At 41.1% G+C, this 22,442-nt stretch overlaps 1 protein-coding gene across 1 annotated transcript in view; it reads left to right on the top strand.

Moving 5' to 3' along the window:
• Window positions 1-1,607: 1,607 nt before the first annotated feature.
• The window catches only part of LOC143289166 (cadherin-87A-like), a 77,749-nt gene continuing 56,914 nt past the window's right edge, over window positions 1,608-22,442 (top strand). The window contains exons 1-9 of the mRNA XM_076598092.1: window positions 1,608-1,739; window positions 3,523-3,579; window positions 5,148-5,171; window positions 6,481-6,555; window positions 7,283-7,416; window positions 8,376-8,471; window positions 9,459-9,554; window positions 13,134-13,235; window positions 14,245-14,394. Coding sequence (XP_076454207.1) covers window positions 3,546-3,579; window positions 5,148-5,171; window positions 6,481-6,555; window positions 7,283-7,416; window positions 8,376-8,471; window positions 9,459-9,554; window positions 13,134-13,235; window positions 14,245-14,394 — 711 coding nt within the window. The 5' untranslated portion in view covers window positions 1,608-1,739; window positions 3,523-3,545. The remainder of the gene's footprint in view (window positions 1,740-3,522; window positions 3,580-5,147; window positions 5,172-6,480; window positions 6,556-7,282; window positions 7,417-8,375; window positions 8,472-9,458; window positions 9,555-13,133; window positions 13,236-14,244; window positions 14,395-22,442) is intronic.

The following is a 22,442-nucleotide window of genomic DNA, read 5'->3' on the forward strand; positions in this document are numbered from 1 at the left end:
TGCTTTCTGAGCACCAAGGCTATATTTAGATGCAAACATTTCCCCAAACCGGTTGGGCAGGTCAACAACACCCGTCGATGCCATTTTGGTCAAAGCAACTTGAAAACATGAATTGATATGCGAAATTCTTTTTCCGAAAGAAAGTTAGGTCTGCCAAACAAATTAAGAATCTGACAAACACAATTGAATAAATGGGTGAATAAATAAATTTGCATATCGAATAAAAAAATTACTTTATGAAGACCACATTAGTATATAGATAGGTGCGTCAGTATTCGTTTTGTCATTATTACCTACTATCAACATGTTCATTCATTGGGTTACACGCTTTTTGTTTATTTATTATTTATTTATTCATTTACTTATTCATCTGTCTGTCTGCATATTATTATTATTATTAGTAGTATTAGTAGCAGCAGCAGCAGTAGTAGTAGTGGTATCGCATCCTTTTATCTATCATAGTCGATCGTAACTTATCTCCGCGTAGCACCCACTCATCCAGTCCATGAAGTTGTTTAGTTCATGGTGTCATCGATTAACGATTGTGTGCAACCCTCTAACAACTGATTAATTACCCCCCAGTCAGTCCCTCGTCACTTTTTCCCGGTTGATTGATTGATTGATGTGGATACTTATATAGCGCCTATCCTCGGTCAGAGACCAAGCTCTAAGCGCTTTACATGCACGGGGACATTTGCACCACAGGCTGCCTACCTGGGTAGAGCCGACTGACGGCTGCCACCGGGCGCTCATCATTCGTTTCCTGTGTCATTCAATCACATTTCAGACGCACACGCATACACACTCAGACAGACATGTAACATTTTACGTGTATGACCGGTTTTATTTACCCCGCCATGTAGGCAGCCATACTCCGTTTTCGGGGGTGTGCATGCTGGGTATATTCTTGTTTCCATAACCCACCGAACGCTGACATAGATTACAGGATCTTTAACGTGCGTATGTGATCTTCTGCGTGCGCATACACACATTATCATAGCTGTCATAACCCCCACTGACGCCCTTCATATTTTCCCGTAGTCCCCCCCCCCACCCCCCCTTCTCTCTTTCTCCCCCCACTCTCTCTCTCTCTCTCTCTCTCTCTCTCCTCAGTCGATTTATCAGTCCGTCTGTCTGTCTGTGTCTCTCATTTCATCTTTTCTTCTTTTCTCTCTCCACTCTCGCCGCCCTCCCCACGCACCCACCCACGCCCACCCTCCCTCCCCCTCAGTGAGTTACAGAGAGACAGAGAGACACCGACTCGGAGACAGAGATTGGTGGTGAAACAGACACAGAAATCGGGAAGGAGAGAGAGAGAAAAAGAGACAGAGATGGAGGGAGAGACAGAGGGGGAGGGAGAGAGATGGAGATACTGGCGGGGCAGATAGACAGACAGTTTGGTAGACAGACCGATGGACAAACCGGTAAACAGAAAGAGGGACACTGGAGAAGGAGAGAGAGCATGAGATATGTGCATACTGTTTTCTATTTATCAGAGAAAGCGCGCGCACATTTTAGCTTTTGTAATAACCGATCCGTAAACGAAAGTTGACCCACACATGGCCACCGCGAGTTCTAATTTTAGAACTTGTCAAACCGGTATGGAAGCATGAATCAAAAACAATCGCAGTGGCCTGGCTAGGCAGGGACGGGACTAGGTGTGTCGGCTGGGTGAGAACGCATGTTGATACTGTCGGATCGGTACTCCTGTGTGTGAACAGCGAGTGCACGAAGAGGGGGTAAGTTTATTGATTTTTCAATCTACTTTGTTAATGCTTAACCATAACAGTAATCACCACAAAAACAGTATAGGAGTCAGAATATACCACAGGGAATGTGGGAATTTATTTTCCGATTTCGTACCAAATTTTGTATCCCTCATCGGGACACAGTAGAAGTGTAGATTAATTTCATTATTTTTTTCATAATGTTCTTGTTGGTATCCCAATGATGTGGGCATACTTATGTTGTTGCCATGATGATCCTCAGTGATACTGATTATCTTGGTTAGTAGCAACAAATAAAAATCAGTGGTTGCAGTACCAGGAACGGAAAATTCATTTCATGTTCTATTATATGATTTTAGTGACTAGGCTAATTGCTTCTGTGTTTTCAATGTGACTTCACTTTGGTTCAAACATATGATGCACAATTTAAAAAAAAAAAAAAGTATCCCTCATCGGGACACAGCAGTAGTGTAGATTAATTTCATTATTTTTTTTCATAATGTTCTTGTTAGTATCCCAATGATGTGGGCATACTTATGTTGTTGCCATGATGATCCTCAGTGATACTGATTATCTTGGTTAGAAGCAACAAATAAAAATCAGTGGTTGCAGTACCAGAAACGGAAAATTCATCCTCATGTTCTATTCTATAATTTGAATGACAAATTGCTTCTGTGTTTTCAATGTGACTTCACTTTGGTTCAAACATATGATGCACAATTAAAAAAAAAAAAAAAATCACATGTGGTCATCCATCTCAATATATATTGTTTGTGCTACAAACTTATTGAATGCATTTCTATAGTGCCCACCATTATTTACAGGCCAACAGACTGATCAGAGCAGTCAGATCTTAATCCAAGGCTTTAGGGTTCAATTGCAGTGTTAGCACATATTGGGTTAAGGTGCAGATATTTCCATTATCCCTGGACAACAGATTGATATATACAGACCAGCTGGTGTCCAAACCCTGATCGAGTATGTGTAGGATATGAAATATGTGTGTTTAAGGTACTGTAATCCATGTCAAAGTTCAGTGGGAAATGGAGACATGAAGATTTTTTTAAATTTTATATATATATATATATATATATATATATAGAGAGAGAGAGAGAGAGAGAGAGAGAGAGAGAGAGACTAAATGTACGATTTGACTATACTGATCAGAGCAAATATTAATGGTTACTAATAGAAGAGCTGGAAAGATCATAATATACTCTACATGACACACGAGATCAGTTTTGGAGATTACAGGCAGTTTTTGTTAATCAAATGGAATATAACGTTGACATCTAAAAACAAATGAACAAGCAACCCCACCCAACTAGCCATGCAAACAATCTTGTCAATCTGTCCTATTAAAAAAACAAAACAAAAAAACCCACACACACACAAATTTAATGTACCTCTGTGATATGCAACTTGTGTGTTTATACATGTATGTATTTGTGTGTGTGTGTGTGTGTGTGTTACTCTGTGTGTGTAGAGTTAAGGTGGGTGTGAGAGTGTGAATATATTTGTATTTGTGTGTATGCAGAGGGTGGGGGTGAGTGTACTTGTCGTAGAGAGTTGGGCCTGGGTGTTAGTGAGACTGACACATTGTTGTGGGTGTATATGTGTGTGACACTTTGTTGTGTGTGTACATGTATGTGTGTGTGTGTGTGTGTGTGTGTGTGTGTGTGTACATGTGTGTGTGTGTGGTTTTTGTTGTAGATAACAGTGCACACTTGGCATGGCTTTTGATACTGCATAAATATATAATGTATACATATTTTCAATCTTCTGGTCATTGTAGGACAACAACTGCGGTGCCAAACCATGTGGTCACTTCTCTGCTTGGCAGTGCTCAGTGGTAAGTTAAGACAGAAGCAATGAGATTGCTGAAGTGGACTTGTAGTGTGCATGTTAAAGCAAATTCGTTTTTTTTTTTTTTTTTTGGCGTTATTTCCAGCATTCATCATGATTATAATGAAAGAAATTATCTTGTTATTGGCATTGAGCATTTTATGATTTCTTCATGTATGCCTCTTAGAACTGAAAGTATTCTTGTGTTGCTTAACTAAGGCCCGTTTCTGACTCATTCTCATGCGCAGACAGATGGACACAAACACAATGACCTCTAATTCTCATACTCAGGCAGACAGACAAACACACAGCCACGCTCTCTCACACACACACACACACACACGCACGCACGCACGCACGCACGCACGCACACACGCATGCAAACACGCATGCACTCAAACACTCACTCTCTCTCTCTCTCTCTCTCTCTCTCTCTCTCTCACACACACACACACACCGTTGCAGATCTCTAATGTGAATGTCCTCCAAGTGTATTCAAGAAATCACTCATTTTTATTGGGATTGTCCAAATATCCTCTCCACATCCATTCCTTTGGTGAGTTCAGTGATAGTTTTTGGTTTCACCAGGTTTGTCGGGAGGTAAATTGTGGGGTTTTGTGGAAATCACTGTTATGGAGAAGACACGTTCATTCAGGCTCCACAATGAAGCAGTTATTGTCTAAGGAGGGGCATGTAAGCCTTTGGCTTTCTGCATGTGTTGAATCAGAACTGAACACCACGGATGTGATTCAGCTGTCTCCTCTGACTGGCGGCCCAGTGGTGACCTGAAGTGGATAGATTCCTGTGGACAGGCAGGGCCAGAACAGAATGGGGCTATGTATGGATGTATGGAAGATTTAGAATGAGTGATCAGGGAAATGCCACTGAAGCTATACGGTGAGGCCATAGAAGGTTTGGCAACACCTGATTTCTCCCTCCTCTGTTCCGGACACACCCACTCAGGGTTGGAGATGGTGGAGCTGGGGAGGGGCAAGCGCACCTTGGTTCTATACAACCTGTGTTAAGAACAACACTTGTTTCACCTAAGGAAGCTACTAAGAGCAGCCTTCTGAAAGTCTGTAACAAAAGCTGAATAGCATTCTGCAAGTATATTGTTTGCCCTTTGTTTTATGTTCATTAGCATGCCTTGCCTATTTTTAAGTAGAGCTCGCCAGATTCAGTTTGAAGATGATCCTCAGATATGTATGTTATCTAGGCCATCCTTTTCCAGCGATACATTGTTGATGGACCTTTGGTATGTGTCCTCTCTTGGCTCCTCTTGAATGAGACTGTTCCTTGCACCCATCATATTTATAGTCTTTCGTCTCAAACCATTTTTGTCTTTTGTCTCAAACCATATTACTTAAAATGGTAAGCAGGGCTCTTGTGAACCTGATGTAATATGTGTTCTATCTCATTTATTTGTGTATTTATTCATAGATTTGTTTGTTGTTGTTTTTGTTTTTTGATAAATGTGTGTGTGTGTGTGTGTGTGCACGCGCGCGCGTGTGTGCACACATGCGCATGTGTGTGTATATGCTGTGCACTCATGCACATGTGCTTTTGTGTTTTCAGCACTGATCGGGCCTTCACTTCAGAGTAAGTCTTCAGTTTACTGTTACTGGTTTACATTTCACTGATCTCACAAATGATTACTTATTCATATATATATATATATATATATATATATATATGTGTGTGTGTGTGTGTGTGTGTGTGTGTGTGTGTATTTTAACACAGTTTAAATTACATTTTGAAATAATGTTAGTAGATTAACCACATTTTTAGATAATATGTTAGTAAGTTATAAGTATACATGCTTCTGTGTGTTAGACCTCTGCACTTTTCTGTTGGTTTGAAGTAACAAAACTTGTACAGAGTCATTGAAGCATGTATGTTTGGGATTTGATTTGGGGTCATTGCACACAGGCTATGCACATCAATTTATATGAAAGGCAGATATTTTGCACTGACTGTGTGGTTGTGCTTGTTTGTTGAGTGTAAAATATCTCAACTAGTAATGAAATCACCCGGTTTAAGCATAATTGATGTGTTGAAAAATGCACAAATGGTTATGAAAAATGAGGAAGAACACATTCGTAAAGAAGCCTGCTATGAACATCAGACACACTTGCAAAGACAAAACTCTTTTCCTTTGATAGTTTTCATGTAAAAGACAACAGTTAAGAAAACAGTATGTATAAAGATTGAGGGGCCACCTCTATGTGTTGTCTACCTTGAGAATAATCATTTTTATATTGCATGATTTCTTAGGCTTTTTTTTTTTTTTTTTTTTTTTTTTAAACATGCTTCAAAGACAATGACAAAGTCAGCAAGTGACATTTGTTCTATTGTCTCTGTCATTCCATCTGTCTGGTCTGATGGAAGGGGACAGGTAGTGGATTGATTTATTTCAAGATTCAGTGTGAAAGTACATTCTCTTCTTAGTATGTTTATATATTTGCATGTATTTGCACATGTGTGTGTCACTGTTTGTGTGTGTGTGTGTGTGTGTGTGTTTGTGTTTGTGTCTGTCTGTATCTGTGTGTGTACATAAGTATACATGTATGTCTGTATGTGTATGTATCTATGTATGTATGTATGTATGTGTATATATATATATATATATATATATATATATATATATGTTCATGTATGTATATATATATATATATATATATATATATATATATATATATATATATATATATTCATGTGTTCATCTATGTATGTTTTCCATGTATTATGTATGAATAGATGGAACCAGAAGCATGCAAATATGCACATATATATTTGGATATATATGTATGCATGGAAACATGCAAATGGCAGTTTTTATTTCGTGTGTGTGTGTGTGTGTGTGTGTGTGTGTGTGTGTGTGTGTGTGCATATGAATTTGATCTTTCAGACAGAATTCCATATTTTGTACAAGACTTGTCTCAAAAGTTGGAAGAGCAAGGAGTTGAAGAAAATACCCCCAGAGGTAAGTTATTTTGTGCTTGCCAGTGTGCGTGTGTGTGTGCATGTGTGTGTGCCTGTGTGCATGTGTGTGTTCTGACTAACATGCACATGAATACAACATTCTGACTATTGATGGCAATGGGGTTTGGGGTAACAACATCATGCCACCATTACCACTACTGTCCATCCCCATTTGCTTTTCTTTTCTTTCTTTTTACATAGAGTAATTCGAGTTTTCAAACTTCTATCATTAGAAAACTGAATGCACATCTCTTTTCAATGAACACAACATTATATAAAAATAACTAGTAATAGGTAAGTATGTAGCAGACATACTCCAAATTGATTAAACAGATTTATAACACACAGACTTGAGAGCCATTTTGTAGCACACACTGTCCAGCAAATCAAATATCATGCATGCATAATTATGCACACACACACACACACACACACACACACACACGCACACACACACGCACACACATGCACACACATACACGCACACACACACACACATGCGCGTGTGCTCATACACACATAGACACACATGCAAACACATACATTACCTTACTGACCACATGAAACATATGGACATACACACAAAAAAAGAAAAACTGAAGTTACTAACTAATGGTAATACTTTTTAAACATGCTGAGTTGAAAATCTTGCTGTCTGAATATTATGTGCACTTTTTGTTTTGTTTATGTATGAACAGCAAATTATCATTTCAGCTGTGTTCTTTCAGGTACAGTCCTTGGAAGTATCTCGTGCGTTGATGAGGATAATGATCCGATTCAATACTCAATCGCGGATAACAAGTATATAGAAGTTGACAGCCGTGATGGATCTGTGACCGTGGTTGGAGACTTGGACAGAGAGGTAAAGACAGACTGACTCTGATGACACCATGTAGATTTTTGGGTTATTGTGTATTGCATTGTATCTTTTGAGTACAAACACAGATGGAGACATTTAGATATATTTTATGTGTACATGTTTTCTGCAATTTGTGCACAAATATATAATCAATTTACAGGCTCATATTTACTGTAGATCATTGCACAGCCATAGTTGCGTGTTATAAAAAAAAAACCAGATCAATAATTGAAGAAGCAAAAAAAAAAAAAAAAAAAAAAAAAGAAGTAAAGGGAAAAAGTAAAGACAAGACAGCAGCAACTTGGAGCAGGATTTTTGACCACACTCTCATTTTTAGATTTTGTCAATCAGTACTGAACTGCCATGTTTTAGTGCAGTGAAGTGAACCAGGAAAAAAGGCACTTTATTGAAGAATTATACAATGGCAAAAGTTTTGATGATTTTATTTCAATCAACCACTATTTTGATATTTCTGTGAAGTGTTTGCAGATTTGTCTTCTCTTTTATCACTTAGCCATGAAATTTAGCATCAGAAATATGAAGCAAATGCGCTTTTGTGAATTAGACTGAACCAGTCTTTCGAACAGGGAATTTTTGCAGAGGCTGTCAATTTTTTTCTTCACAATCAACAAACACTACATACTGTGTCCCATTCCATGCATGTGAGTGTTCAAGGATCTGAGGGTGAAAATCTGGTTAATGCAGGATTTTCTTTTTTTTAAAGCCTGTCTGTTCTTGTCAAAGAATGTCCTTCACCAATGCTGAGAGCCTTTGAAGTTGATGGGGCTGAAGATCTTGTGAATTAGTGAGAGTGATGCATTGTCTCTTCCAGTTGTGGCACTTGGCAGGGTCTCTCCCTTCTGTAGCAGCTTAGCAATGGTTCATCCAATGAAATTCACTTTTGCATATAACATTATTCACTTGAATATTCATGCATTTAGTATTCTGGCTTTTGATTTCAGGAAACTGGAAACTCTGCAAGTTCCACAAATGAGCCCTACATTGTCGGCTTTCGTTGTTCCGATCTTGATATATATGGAAACATCAAATCCCAGAGTGTATGTATAATTATTACGTCATCTTCTTCAACTTCATCAGTAGTATTTACCATTGCTACTTCTTCTACTTCACCTTTCCACCCATGTTCATATCACCACCTTTTTTCCACTAGTCTTATCTTCTGTTAAGGTAAGTTTGAGATAAATATATACAAACACTACAGCCATTTAATTGCTTTGATGAATGTGAAGACTGCCAACAACAGGGAAGGTGGTGTTCAACCCAGCCACAGCAGTAGAACACCAGCTAGTTGCTAAAAGGGTGTATCCATTCCATACATTGAGACCGTTTAACCATTCAGCCCTGGGAATTTAAAGTCACTGCAGGGTTCCTTTACATATTGATGTGGAAAGCTGAAGAAATTATGCTAAAATCAACTATTTTTTCACCTCAAAATCAACACATGTGGACAAGCCGGAAGCACTGTAGAAGTTAGTTCTCTTTGCTTGTGGTTTGTGCATATGTAGGAACATGAAAACCATTTAAATGAAACAAATTCTGATGACCTGGCAGTAGTCAAGTGCAGGGCTGAATGAATTAATGAGGTCGAGTTGCTTTCTAGAATGATTGTCATGTATCACTAAGGCAATGCGTTTTATTGTGGTTGTTCCAATAATAATTTCATTGCACTGATTTATATTCTAATAATAACTGCATTGTACTGATTTTATAACTGATGTGCTGAGTAGCGCATTCATACTCATTGACCAATTTTCTTTGGATTCAGATATCTTTGACCTGGTGTTGAAAGAGAATGTGTCATTAAGATATTACATGTGTGTATGATTTTTGTTTGTATTATCATTTGAAAGTCATACCGAATTAGTCTCTGTTGTTATTTTGTCACATTCTAAGAATACCACAATTTGTATAATTTTCATTTGATAATATGAACAAAAAGAGTATGGAAGTGACATGATGAGTATCAAGTTCTTTAAAGTGTGTATTGTATCTGTCATAATCTTTTCTCTCTTTTCTTTTTCCAGCGTGCAGATTATGTTTTGACAGTGCTTGATCAGAATGACCAAACTCCAGTGTTCTCAATCAATTCCCCAAATGGGTTCACGTTCAATGTGTCAGAGGTAAGCAATATTCTCCTGGTGTTGATCGTTGCCTTTGTTGTCATTGTTTTTTGTTGCTGTTTAGAATCACAGTGATGTGTATACAGTGATTAAATGACCCGTTCATACATCCATCATACAAATGGCATGACATGACCGTGCAAGTCTGTCCCAGTGCCAGCCCATGCCACACTGGGTTTTCCTTGTTTCCTGTGAAGTAAAAAGGTGGAAGGAGTGGAGTGAGCTGGAAAAGGGACAGGGTAGTGTAGTGGACAAGTACAGGATGGAGTGGAGGCACTGATTCTGTCCTCATACCACAAGCATGATAATCTGGAGTGGTTTTTGTTTTTTTGTTTTTTGCTGTTCCATGATCTTTGCGGTTTTCAGTGGCATCCCTCCCATGCCACTCATTCCAAATCCCCCATACACAGCCACACCTGGTTTTTATTTGTCGCGGTCTCAGTGTCGGCAGTCGACAGGGGACTATTGATGTTAGGCCACCAGGAGGCCACACACCAGAGGAGACCCTGCACTGCTGCTGAGTCACCTCAGTGGTGTTCTGTTGTGCCTGTTCTGATTTAAAGTGATTAGGACACCACCTCCTAAGCCCCCTACCAATGACAATAATGGCTTAGTCATGGAGCTAGACAGTGTGGAGACTGCTACCACATCCCCCAAGTGACAGTCCCCCAGTGAATCTGCCAACACCAAAGACCCACCTGGAGTGATTTTGATCACTTGTCACAGAAACTTAATAAACAGCACATCTGGAACACATACGCAAGTGTTGTTGTGGCCTAGTGATAACACATCTGCCTAGGAGTAGGAAGTGACAGAATCTGAGCACATGGCATCAGATCATATGCTCTTCAGTATTTGCTCCCTGTCCTCTAGACTTTGAGTGGTGGTCTGGATGCTAGTCATTCAGATGAGACAATAAACCAAGGTTTACTAGCATTCCTTGTATTTATTACACAGACTTGGCTGTGTGTGTATGTATCCCGAATTTCACAGGCCACAAACCACTTATGTGTATTTCCACTGCAGCCAAACAAATCATCTCATTGTCTAAGTAAAACATCCCATTGGCACAAAATTACATGGGAATGATAAATATATCCATTTCAGTCTCTTCCATAAACAATCAGTTGGAGCAACAGATTTGCAGTTTCCTGGTTTTTTTGTCTTTGTGTGATTGAGTTTGTGATTCTTCATTTATTTATTTATAGTTTATTCATCTAAGATGATGATATTAGACTGAAAATGAATCATATGATTGTTATTATTATTTGTGTTATCATTATTTCTATCACAATGATGATTATTATTATCACAGATTAGAAATCATCATTTGTGAAAATCAATGGCAGGGGAAGAAATATTCAACTGAAAAGGGGGCGGCTGAAGTGGAGGGGATGGGGGGCATGGGGGTGGGGTGGGGGGACTGTGGAAGGAAAAGAGAGAGAGAGAACAGAATGTGGAAAGATAAGAGTACAAAATGTAAAATGGAGAGGGTGAGTGTCAGTGATTAGAGAAAGAAAAACATAATATTGGAAGAGAGTGATGGGCGCAATAGCCGAGTGGTTAAAGCGTTGGACTTTCAGTCTGAGGGTCCCAGGTTTGAATCACGTTGAGTGCGCCTGGTGCTTAAAGGGTGGAGATTTTTACGATCTCCCAGGTCAACATATGTGCAGACCTGCTAGTGCCTGAACCCCCTTTGTGTGTATACACAAGCAGAAGATCAAATAACGCACGTTAAAGATCCTGTAATCCATGTCAGCGTTCGGTGCGTTATGGAAAAAGAACATACCCAGCATGCACACCCCCGAAAATGGAGTATGGCTGCCTACATGGCGGGTTAAAAACGGTCATACACGTAAAAGCCCACTCGTGTGCATACGAGTGAACGCAGAAGAAGAAGAAGAAGAATCATATGATTTATTCTTCTTTTGTGAAAATCAATGGCAGGGAAGAAATATTCAACTGAAAAGGGGGCGGCTGAAGTGGAGGGGAGGGGGGCATGGGGGTGGGGTGGGGGGACTGTGGAAGGAAAAGAGAGAGAGAGAACAGAATGTGGAAAGATAAGAGTACAAAATGTAAAATGGAGAGGGTGAGTGTCAGTGATTAGAGAAAGAAAAACATAATATTGGAAGAGAGTGATGGGTGCAATAGCCGAGTGGTTAAAGCGTTGGACTTTCAGTCTGAGGGTCCCAGGTTTGAATCACGTTGAGTGCGCCTGGTGCTTAAAGGGTGGAGATTTTTTACGATCTCCCAGGTCAACATATGTGCAGACCTGCTAGTGCCTGAACCCCCTTTGTGTGTATACACAAGCAGAAGATCAAATAACGCACGTTAAAGATCCTGTAATCCATGTCAGCGTTCGGTGCGTTATGGAAAAAGAACATACCCAGCATGCACACCCCCGAAAATGGAGTATGGCTGCCTACATGGCGGGTTAAAAACGGTCATACACGTAAAAGCCCACTCGTGTGCATACGAGTGAACGCAGAAGAAGAAGAAGAAGAATCATATGATTGTTATTATTATTTGTGTTATCATTATTTCTATCACAATGATGATTATTATTATCACAGATTAGAAATCATCATTTGTGAAAATCAATGGCAGGGGAAGAAATATTCAACTGAAAAGGGGGCGGCTGAAGTGGAGGGGAGGGGGGGCATGGGGGTGGGGTGGGGGGACTGTGGAAGGAAAAGAGAGAGAGAGAACAGAATGTGGAAAGATAAGAGTACAAAATGTAAAATGGAGAGGGTGAGTGTCAGTGATTAGAGAAAGAAAAACATAATATTGGAAGAGAGTGATGGGCGCAATAGCCGAGTGGTTAAAGCGTTGGACTTTCAATCTGAGGGTCCCAGGTTTGAATCACGTTGAGTGCGCCTGGTGGTTAAAGGGTGGAGATTTTTACGATCTCCCAGGTCAACATATGTGCAGACCTGCTAGTGCCTGAACCCCCTTTGTGTGTATACACAAGCAGAAGATCAAATAACGCACGTTAAAGATCCTGTAATCCATGTCAGCGTTCGGTGCGTTATGGAAACAAGAACATACCCAGCATGCACACCCCCCGAAAGCGGAGTATGGCTGCCTATATGGCGGGTTAAAAACGGTCATACACGTAAAAGCCCACTCGCGTATATACGAGTGAACGTGGGAGTGTGTGAGAAGGGGAACGGGGGAAGCGGGATTAGGACAGGAAATTCATCAATAATCAAATATTGTATGCAATACTTCTCTAGATTATTATTTGAAAAGAGGATGATGTGGAGACCTACAATAAACAACCAACTGGACTATTTAACACATAACCAGCTAACTTCAATAAAGAACATTTCAAAATACATAACTTAAAAAAAGAAAAGAAAAAAAAAAGCCATTTGAAACTGGTAACATTTGAAACTGGTAACACATGTTCAGTAATTTCTTGAGGCAAAAAAGTTTTCATTTTTCTCTGTTTGTGATTGTATGTATGATTGTGTGTGTGTGTGTTTGTGTGTGTGTGTGTGTGTGTGTGAGTGTGTGTGCTGACATGATCTGACTATATGTTTTGAAAAAAATCATGAACTGTGTAATTTTTTTCAGAGTGCTGCCCGGGGCTATGTTCTCAATGGGACTATCACTGTGTCAGACAGCGACACAGGGACCAATGCCATTGTATCTGTGAAATTCGTCTGTACACCTCCAGTAAGTAATTAGGAGGTGAAACTATTTGACTGACAGGAAGGTTGTGGTGGTTGTTGGAGAGAAGCAATGAACCATCCTAAATTGTACAGGATTTTCTTGATCTTTTTTGTTGTTGTTGTTGTTGTTGTTGTTAACTTTGTGTTCTACTTGGTCATTGAAAGGAGGGGACAGGAAACGTTTGCATGAGGCCAGAGCTAGCATGTGGGGGTGGGTATGAGGATTCTGGGGGGGAATAGGCTTAGGACATAGGAGTTGAGTCTCTGCGCACACATGGACATACACGTATGTGCACACACACACTCACACACACATGGACACATGCATGCATGCGTAGGCATACACTCTGCATATGCACACACACATGCATGCACACACACACACATAAGCACACTTACCATGCACACACACATAAGCACACTTACCATGCACATGCACTCACACACATGCACTCACACACACACACACACACACACACACACACACACACACACACACACACACATATGAACACTCACATGCATGCACATGCACACACGACATGTATGCACACACACACACACACACACACGCATAAGCACACTCAGGCACATATGCATGCACATGCGTGCACACAAACATGCATGCACACATGCATGCACACATCCAAGCACACACACTCACACACCACAGCACCCCACATTAGACATGCACACAACCCACATGCATACATACACAAACATGCTCACATCAACACATTCCTTTAAAAAGCCAGCCAAAAAAAAAAAGAAAAAAAAAGAGGACTATAGAATGATATGCTCAAGAACAAATCAGTCATGTGAAATAATGGGAAACTTTCAGAATGATGTTGACACATTATCTCTTGATCAACTGCATTATGCTGCAGATTCTCTGGACGTTGCCTTTCCACCCGTGTACCGCTAAACCAAAAAGTGTTTGCACCATCAGCATGCTATTACGATGATGATAGCAGCAGTGTCTAACATGATTCATGTGTGGTGTGTCTGTAAAGAATCCATCCCCTTGCGAGCTGTTTGACGTGGAGTATGAGCTGACAAATCCACAGAAAGAGGGAAATTACAGCGTACGCATATATGTGAAGGACCCGCAGTACCTGGACTATGAAAGTGATGCTGCCTACAACATGAAACTCATAGCTGTTGTAAGTTGTGCTGTGTCTTTGACTACAGTATGAAGCTCAAAGCTGGTGTAGATTTTGCTGTGTCATCCACCCCAGTGTGAAACTTACAGCTGTTTTAAAGTTTTTGCCTCGCCATACACTAGGACATGAAACTCATAGCTGTTGTAGGTTGTGCTGTGTCTTTGACTACAGTATGAAGCTCAAAGCTGGTGTAGATTTTGCTGTGTCATCCACCCCAGTGTGAAACTTACAGCTGTTTTAAAGTTTTTGCCTCGCCATACACTAGGACATGAAACTCATAGCTGTTGTAAGTTGTGCTGTGTCTTTGACTACAGTATGAAGCTCAAAGCTGATGCAGATTTTGCTGTGTCATCCATCCCAATGTGAAACTTACAGCTGTTTTAAAGTTTTTGCCTCGCCATACACTAGGACATGAAACTCATAGCTGTTGTAAGTTGTGCTGTGTCTTTGACTACAGTATGAAGCTCAAAGCTGGTGTAGATTTTGCTGTGTCATCCACCCCAATGTGAAACTTACAGCTGTTTTAAAGATTTGCCTCGCCATACACTAGGACATGAAACTCACAGCTGTTGTAAGTTTACTCTGTACTGTCATGTGACACACATTTCTGTCTATCAGTTATGTTAAGAATGGCATTTGTATGTGGACCGCTGTGATACGAATGGTAGCAGTCAGAGATATTGTATTATATTGAAAATGCCACCTCACCATCTCCTCCTCTTTCTGCCACCCCTTCTTCCTCTGTTTCTTCTTTCTCCTCCTCTTTCTACCTGTTCCTGTGTTTCTTCTTTCTCCTCCTCTTTCTACCTGTTCCTGTGTTTCTTCTTTCTCCTCCTCTTTCTACCTGTTCCTCTGTTTCTTCTTTCTCCTCCTATTTCTGCCTGTTCGTCTGTTTCTTCTTTCTCCTCCTCTTTCTACCTGTTCCTGTGTTTCTTCTTTCTCCTCCTCTTTCTACCTGTTCCTCTGTTTCTTCTTTCTCCTCCTCTTTCTACCTGTTCCTCTGTTTCTTCTTTCTCCTCCTCTTTCTGCCTGTTCGTCTGTTTCTTCTTTCTCCTCCTCTTTCTACCTGTTCCTGTGTTTCTTCTTTCTCCTCCTCTTTCTACCTGTTCCTCTGTTTCTTCTTTCTCCTCCTCTTTCTACCTGTTCCTGTGTTTCTTCTTTCTCCTCCTCTTTCTACCTGTTCCTCTGTTTCTTCTTTCTCCTCCTCTTTCTTCCTGTTCCTGTGTTTCTTCTTTCTCCTCCTCTTTCTACCTGTTCCCGTGTTTCTTCTTTCTCCTCCTCTTTCTACCTGTTCCTGTGTTTCTTCTTTCTCCTCCTCTTTCTACCTGTTCCTGTGTTTCTTCTTTCTCCTCCTCTTTCTACCTGTTCCTGTGTTTCTTCTTTCTCCTCCTCTTTCTACCTGTTCCTGTGTTTCTTCTTTCTCCTCCTCTTTCTACCTGTTCCTGTGTTTCTTCTTTCTCCTCCTCTTTCTACCTGTTCCTGTGTTTCTTCTTTCTCCTCCTCTTTCTACCTGTTCCTGTGTTTCTTCTTTCTCCTCCTCTTTCTACCTGTTCCTGTGTTTCTTCTTTCTCCTCCTCTTTCTACCTGTTCCTCTGTTTCTTCTTTCTCCTCCTCTTTCTGCCTGTTCGTCTGTTTCTTCTTTCTCCTCCTCTTTCTACCTGTTCCTGTGTTTCTTCTTTCTCCTCCTCTTTCTACCTGTTCCTCTGTTTCTTCTTTCTCCTCCTCTTTCTACCTGTTCCTCTGTTTCTTCTTTCTCCTCCTCTTTCTACCTGTTCCTGTGTTTCTTCTTTCTCCTCCTCTTTCTACCTGTTCCTGTGTTTCTCCTTTCTCCTCCTCTTTCTACCTGTTCCTCTGTTTCTTCTTTCTCCTCCTCTTTCTACCTGTTCCTGTGTTTCTTCTTTCTCCTCCTCTTTCTACCTGTTCCTGTGTTTCTTCTTTCTCCTCCTCTTTCTACCTGTTCCTGTGTTTCTTCTTTCTCCTCCTCTTTCTTCCTGTTCCTGTGTTTCTTCTTTCTCCTCCTCTTTCTACCTGTTCCTGTGTTTCTTCTTTCTCCTCCTCTTTCTACCTGTTCCTGTGTTTCTTCTTTCTCCTCCTCTTTATTCCTGTTCCTGTGTTTCTTCTTTCTCCTCCTCTTTCTACCTGTTCCTCTGTTTCTTCTTTCTCCTCCTCTTTCTACCTGTTCCTGTGTTTCTTCTTTCTCCTCCTCTTTCTTCCTGTTCCTGTGTTTCTTCTTTCTCCTCCTCTTTCTACCTGTTCCTGTGTTTCTTCTTTCTCCTCCTCTTTCTACCTGTTCCTGTGTTTCTTCTTTCTCCTCCTCTTTCTATCTGTTCCTCTGTTTCTTCTTTCTCCTCCTCTTTCTACCTGTTCCTCTGTTTCTTCTTTCTCCTCCTCTTTCTACCTGTTCCTGTGTTTCTTCTTTCTCCTCCTCTTTCTACCTGTTCCTCTGTTTCTTCTTTCTCCTCCTCTTTCTACCTGTTCCTGTGTTTCTTCGTTCTCCTCCTCTTTCTTCCTGTTCCTGTGTTTCTTCTTTCTCCTCCTCTTTCTACCTGTTCCTCTGTTTCTTCTTTCTCCTCCTCTTTCTACCTGTTCCCGAGTTTCTTCTTTCTCCTCCTCTTTCTACCTGTTCCTGTGTTTCTTCTTTCTTCTCCTCTTTCTACCTGTTCCTGTGTTTCTTCTTTCTCCTCCTCTTTCTTCCTGTTCCTCTGTTTCTTCTTTCTCCTCCTCTTTCTACCTGTTCCTGTGTTTCTTCTTTCTCCTCCTCTTTCTACCTGTTCCTGTGTTTCTTCTTTCTCCTCCTCTTTCTTCCTGTTCCTCTGTTTCTTCTTTCTCCTCCTCTTTCTACCTGTTCCTGTGTTTCTTCTTTCTCCTCCTCTTTCTACCTGTTCCTGTGTTTCTTCTTTCTCCTCCTCTTTCTTCCTGTTCCTGTGTTTCTTCTTTCTCCTTGTCTTTTTACCTGTTCCTGTGTTTCTTCTTTCTCCTCCTCTTTCTACCTGTTCCTCTGTTTCTTCTTTCTCCTCCTCTTTCTGCCTGTTCGTCTGTTTCTTCTTTCTCCTCCTCTTTCTACCTGTTCCTGTGTTTCTTCTTTCTCCTCCTCTTTCTACCTGTTCCTGTGTTTCTTCTTTCTCCTCCTCTTTCTACCTGTTCCTCTGTTTCTTCTTTCTCCTCCTCTTTCTACCTGTTCCTCTATTTCTTCTTTCTCCTCCTCTTTCTTCCTGTCCCTCTGTTTCTTCTTTCTCCTCCTCTTTCTACCGTTTCCTATGTTTCTTCTTTCTCCTCCTCTTTCTACCTGTTCCTGTGTTTCTTCTTTCTCCTCCTCTTTCTACCTGTTCCTCTGTTTCTTCTTTCTCCTCCTCTTTCTACCTGTTCCTCTGTTTCTTCTTTCTCCTCGTCTTTCTACCTGTTCCTGTGTTTCTTCTTTCTCCTCTTTCTATCTGTTCCTGTGTTTCTTCTTTCTCCTCCTCTTTCTGCCTGTTCATCTGTTTCTTCTTTCTCCTCCTCTTTCTACCTGTTCCTGTGTTTCTTCTTTCTCCTCCTCTTTCTACCTGTTCCTGTGTTTCTTCTTTCTCCTCCTCTTTCTACCTGTTCCTCTGTTTCTTCTTTCTCCTCCTCTTTCTGCCTGTTCGTTTGTTTCTTCTTTCTCCTCCTCTTTCTACCTGTTCCTGTGTTTCTTCTTTCTCCTCCTCTTTCTACCTGTTCCTCTGTTTCTTCTTTCTCCTCCTCTTTCTACCTGTTCCTCTGTTTCTTCTTTCTCCTCCTCTTTCTGCCTGTTCGTCTGTTTCTTCTTTCTCCTCCTCTTTCTACCTGTTCCTGTGTTTCTTCTTTCTCCTCCTCTTTCTACCTGTTCCTCTGTTTCTTCTTTCTCCTCCTCTTTCTACCTGTTCCTGTGTTTCTTCTTTCTCCTCCTCTTTCTACCTGTTCCTGTGTTTCTTCTTTCTCCTCCTCTTTCTACCTGTTCCTCTGTTTCTTCTTTCTCCTCCTCTTTCTTCCTGTTCCTGTGTTTCTTCTTTCTCCTCCTCTTTCTACCTCTTCCTGTGTTTCTTCTTTCTCCTCCTCTTTCTACCTGTTCCTGTGTTTCTTCTTTCTCCTCCTCTTTCTACCTGTTCCTGTGTTTCTTCTTTCTCCTCCTCTTTCTACCTGTTCCTCTGTTTCTTCTTTCTCCTCCTCTTTCTACCTGTTCCTGTGTTTCTTCTTTCTCCTCCTCTTTCTTCCTTTTCCTGTGTTTCTTCTTTCTCCTCCTCTTTCTACCTGTTCCTGTGTTTCTTCTTTCTCCTCCTCTTTCTACCTGTTCCTGTGTTTCTTCTTTCTCCACCTCTTTCTACCTGTTCCTGTGTTTCTTCTTTCTCCTCCTCTTTCTACCTGTTCCTCTGTTTCTTCTTTCTCCTCCTCTTTCTACCTGTTCCTGTGTTTCTTCTGTTCTCCTCCTCTTTCTACCTGTTCCTCTGTTTCTTCTTTCTCCTCCTCTTTCTTCCTGTTCCTCTGTTTCTTCTTTCTCCTCCTCTTTCTTCCTGTTCCTCTGTTTCTTCTTTCTCCTCCTCTTTCTACCTGTTCCTGTGTTTCTTCTTTCTCCTCCTCTTTCTTCCTGTTCCTGTGTTTCTTCTTTCTCCTCCTCTTTCTACCTGTTCCTGTGTTTCTTCTTTCTCCTCCTCTTTCTACCTGTTCCTGTGTTTCTTCTTTCTCCTCCTCTTTCTTCCTGTTCCTGTGTTTCTTCTTTCTCCTCGTCTTTCTACCTGTTCCTGTGTTTCTTCTTTCTCCTCCTCTTTCTACCTGTTCCTCTGTTTCTTCTTTCTCCTCCTCTTTCTGCCTGTTCGTCTGTTTCTTCTTTCTCCTCATCTTTCTACCTGTTCCTCTGTTTCTTCTTTCTCCTCCTCTTTCTACCTGTTCCTCTGTTTCTTCTTTCTCCTCCTCTTTCTACCTGTTCCTCTATTTCTTCTTTCTCCTCCTCTTTCTTCCTGTCCCTCTGTTTCTTCTTTCTCCTCCTCTTTCTACCGTTTCCTGTGTTTCTTCTTTCTCCTCCTCTTTCTACCTGTTCCTCTGTTTCTTCTTTCTCCTCCTCTTTCTTCCTGTTCCTGTGTTTCTTCTTTCTCCTCCTCTTTCTACCTGTTCCTGTGTTTCTTCTTTCTCCTCCTCTTTCTACCTGTTCCTGTGTTTCTTCTTTCTCCTCCTCTTTCTACCTGTTCCTCTGTTTCTTCTTTCTCCTCGTCTTTCTACCTGTTCCTGTGTTTCTTCTTTCTCCTCCTCTTTCTACCTGTTCGTCTGTTTCTTCTTTCTTCTCCTCTTTCTACCTGTTCCTCTGTTTCTTCTTTGTCCTCCTCTTTCTACCTGTTCCTCTGTTTCTTCTTTCTCCTTCTCTTTCTACCTGTTCCTGTGTTTCTTCTTTCTCCTCCTCTTTCTACCTGTTCCCTGTTTCTTCTTTCTCCTCCTCTTTCTACCTGTTCCTGTGTTTCTTCTTTCTCCTCCTCTTTCTTCCTGTTCCTGTGTTTCTTCTTTCTCCTCCTCTTTCTACCTGTTCCTCTGTTTCTTCTTTCTCCTCCTCTTTCTACCTGTTCGTCTGTTTCTTCTTTCTCCTCCTCTTTCTACCTGTTCCTGTGTTTCTTCTTTCTCCTCCTCTTTCTACCTGTTCCTCTGTTTCTTCTTTCTCCTCCTCTTTCTACCTGTTCCTGTGTTTCTTCTTTCTCCTCCTCTTTCTACCTGTTCGTCTGTTTCTTCTTTCTCCTCCTCTTTCTACCTGTTCCTGTGTTTCTTCTTTCTCCTCCTCTTTCTACCTGTTCCTCTGTTTCTTCTTTCTCCTCCTCTTTCTACCTGTTCCTCTGTTTCTTCTTTCTCCTCCTCTTTCTACCTGTTCCTGTGTTTCTTCTTTCTCCTCCTCTTTCTACCTGTTCCTCTGTTTCTTCTTTCTCCTCCTCTTTCTACCTGTTCCTGTGTTTCTTCTTTCTCCTCCTCTTTCTACCTGTTCCTGTGTTTCTTCTTTCTCCTCCTCTTTCTACCTGTTCCTGTGTTTCTTCTTTCTCCTCCTCTTTCTACCTGTTCCTGTGTTTCTTCTTTCTCCTCCTCTTTCTACCTGTTCCTGTGTTTCTTCTTTCTCCTCCTCTTTCTACCTGTTCCTGTGTTTCTTCTTTCTCCTCCTCTTTCTACCTGTTCCTGTGTTTCTTCTTTCTCCTCCTCTTTCTACCTGTTCCTCTGTTTCTTCTTTCTCCTCCTCTTTCTACCTGTTCCTGTGTTTCTTCTTTCTCCTCCTCTTTCTACCTGTTCCTGTGTTTCTTCTTTCTCCTCCTCTTTCTACCTGTTCCTGTGTTTCTTCTTTCTCCTCCTCTTTCTACCTGTTCCTGTGTTTCTTCTTTCTCCTCCTCTTTCTACCTGTTCCTGTGTTTCTTCTTTCTCCTCCTCTTTCTACCTGTTCCTGTGTTTCTTCTTTCTCCTCCTCTTTCTACCTGTTCCTGTGTTTCTTCTTTCTCCTCCTCTTTCTACCTGTTCCTGTGTTTCTTCTTTCTCCTCCTCTTTCTTCCTGTTCCTGTGTTTCTTCTTTCTCCTCCTCTTTCTACCTGTTCCTCTGTTTCTTCTTTCTCCTCCTCTTTCTACCTGTTCCTGTGTTTCTTCTTTCTCCTCCTCTTTCTACCTGTTCCTGTGTTTCTTCTTTCTCCTCCTCTTTCTACCTGTTCCTGTGTTTCTTCTTTCTCCTCCTCTTTCTACCTGTTCCTCTGTTTCTTCTTTCTCCTCCTCTTTCTACCTGTTCCTGTGTTTCTTCTTTCTCCTCCTCTTTCTACCTGTTCCTGTGTTTCTTCTTTCTCCTCCTCTTTCTACCTGTTCCTGCTGTTTCTTCTTTCTCCTCCTCTTTCTACCTGTTCCTGTGTTTCTTCTTTCTCCTCCTCTTTCTACCTGTTCCTGTGTTTCTTCTTTCTCCTCCTCTTTCTACCTGTTCCTGTGTTTCTTCTTTCTCCTCCTCTTTCTACCTGTTCCTCTGTTTCTTCTTTCTCCTCCTCTTTCTACCTGTTCCTGTGTTTCTTCTTTCTCCTCCTCTTTCTACCTGTTCCTCTGTTTCTTCTTTCTCCTCCTCTTTCTACCTGTTCCTCTGTTTCTTCTTTCTCCTCCTCTTTCTACCTGTTCCTCTGTTTCTTCTTTCTCCTCCTCTTTCTACCTGTTCCTCTGTTTCTTCTTTCTCCTCCTCTTTCTACCTGTTCCTCTGTTTCTTCTTTCTCCTCCTCTTTCTACCTGTTCCTGTGTTTCTTCTTTCTCCTCCTCTTTCTACCTGTTCCTGTGTTTCTTCTTTCTCCTCCTCTTTCTACCTGTTCCTCTGTTTCTTCTTTCTCCTCCTCTTTCTACCTGTTCCTGTGTTTCTTCTTTCTCCTCCTCTTTCTACCTGTTCCTGTGTTTCTTCTTTCTCCTCCTCTTTCTACCTGTTCCTCTGTTTCTTCTTTCTCCTCCTCTTTCTACCTGTTCCTCTGTTTCTTCTTTCTCCTCCTCTTTCTACCTGTTCCTGTGTTTCTTCTTTCTCCTCCTCTTTCTACCTGTTCCTGTGTTTCTTCTTTCTCCTCCTCTTTCTACCTGTTCCTGTGTTTCTTCTTTCTCCTCCTCTTTCTTCCTGTTCCTCTGTTTCTTCTTTCTCCTCCTCTTTCTACCTGTTCCTGTGTTTCTTCTTTCTCCTCCTCTTTCTACCTGTTCCTCTGTTTCTTCTTTCTCCTCCTCTTTCTGCCTGTTCGTCTGTTTCTTCTTTCTCCTCCTCTTTCTACCTGTTCCTGTGTTTCTTCTTTCTCCTCCTCTTTCTACCTGTTCCTCTGTTTCTTCTTTCTCCTCCTCTTTCTACCTGTTCCTCTGTTTCTTCTTTCTCCTCCTCTTTCTACCTGTTCCTCTGTTTCTTCTTTCTCCTCCTCTTTCTACCTGTTCCTGTGTTTCTTCTTTCTCCTCCTCTTTCTACCTGTTCGTCTGTTTCTTCTTTCTCCTCCTCTTTCTACCTGTTCCTCTGTTTCTTCTTTCTCCTCCTCTTTCTACCTGTTCCTCTGTTTCTTCTTTCTCCTCCTCTTTCTGCCTGTTCCTGTGTTTCTTCTTTCTCCTCC

Source organism: Babylonia areolata, chromosome 1, assembly GCF_041734735.1.
Source record: "Babylonia areolata isolate BAREFJ2019XMU chromosome 1, ASM4173473v1, whole genome shotgun sequence".
Taxonomy (NCBI): domain Eukaryota; kingdom Metazoa; phylum Mollusca; class Gastropoda; order Neogastropoda; family Buccinidae; genus Babylonia; species Babylonia areolata.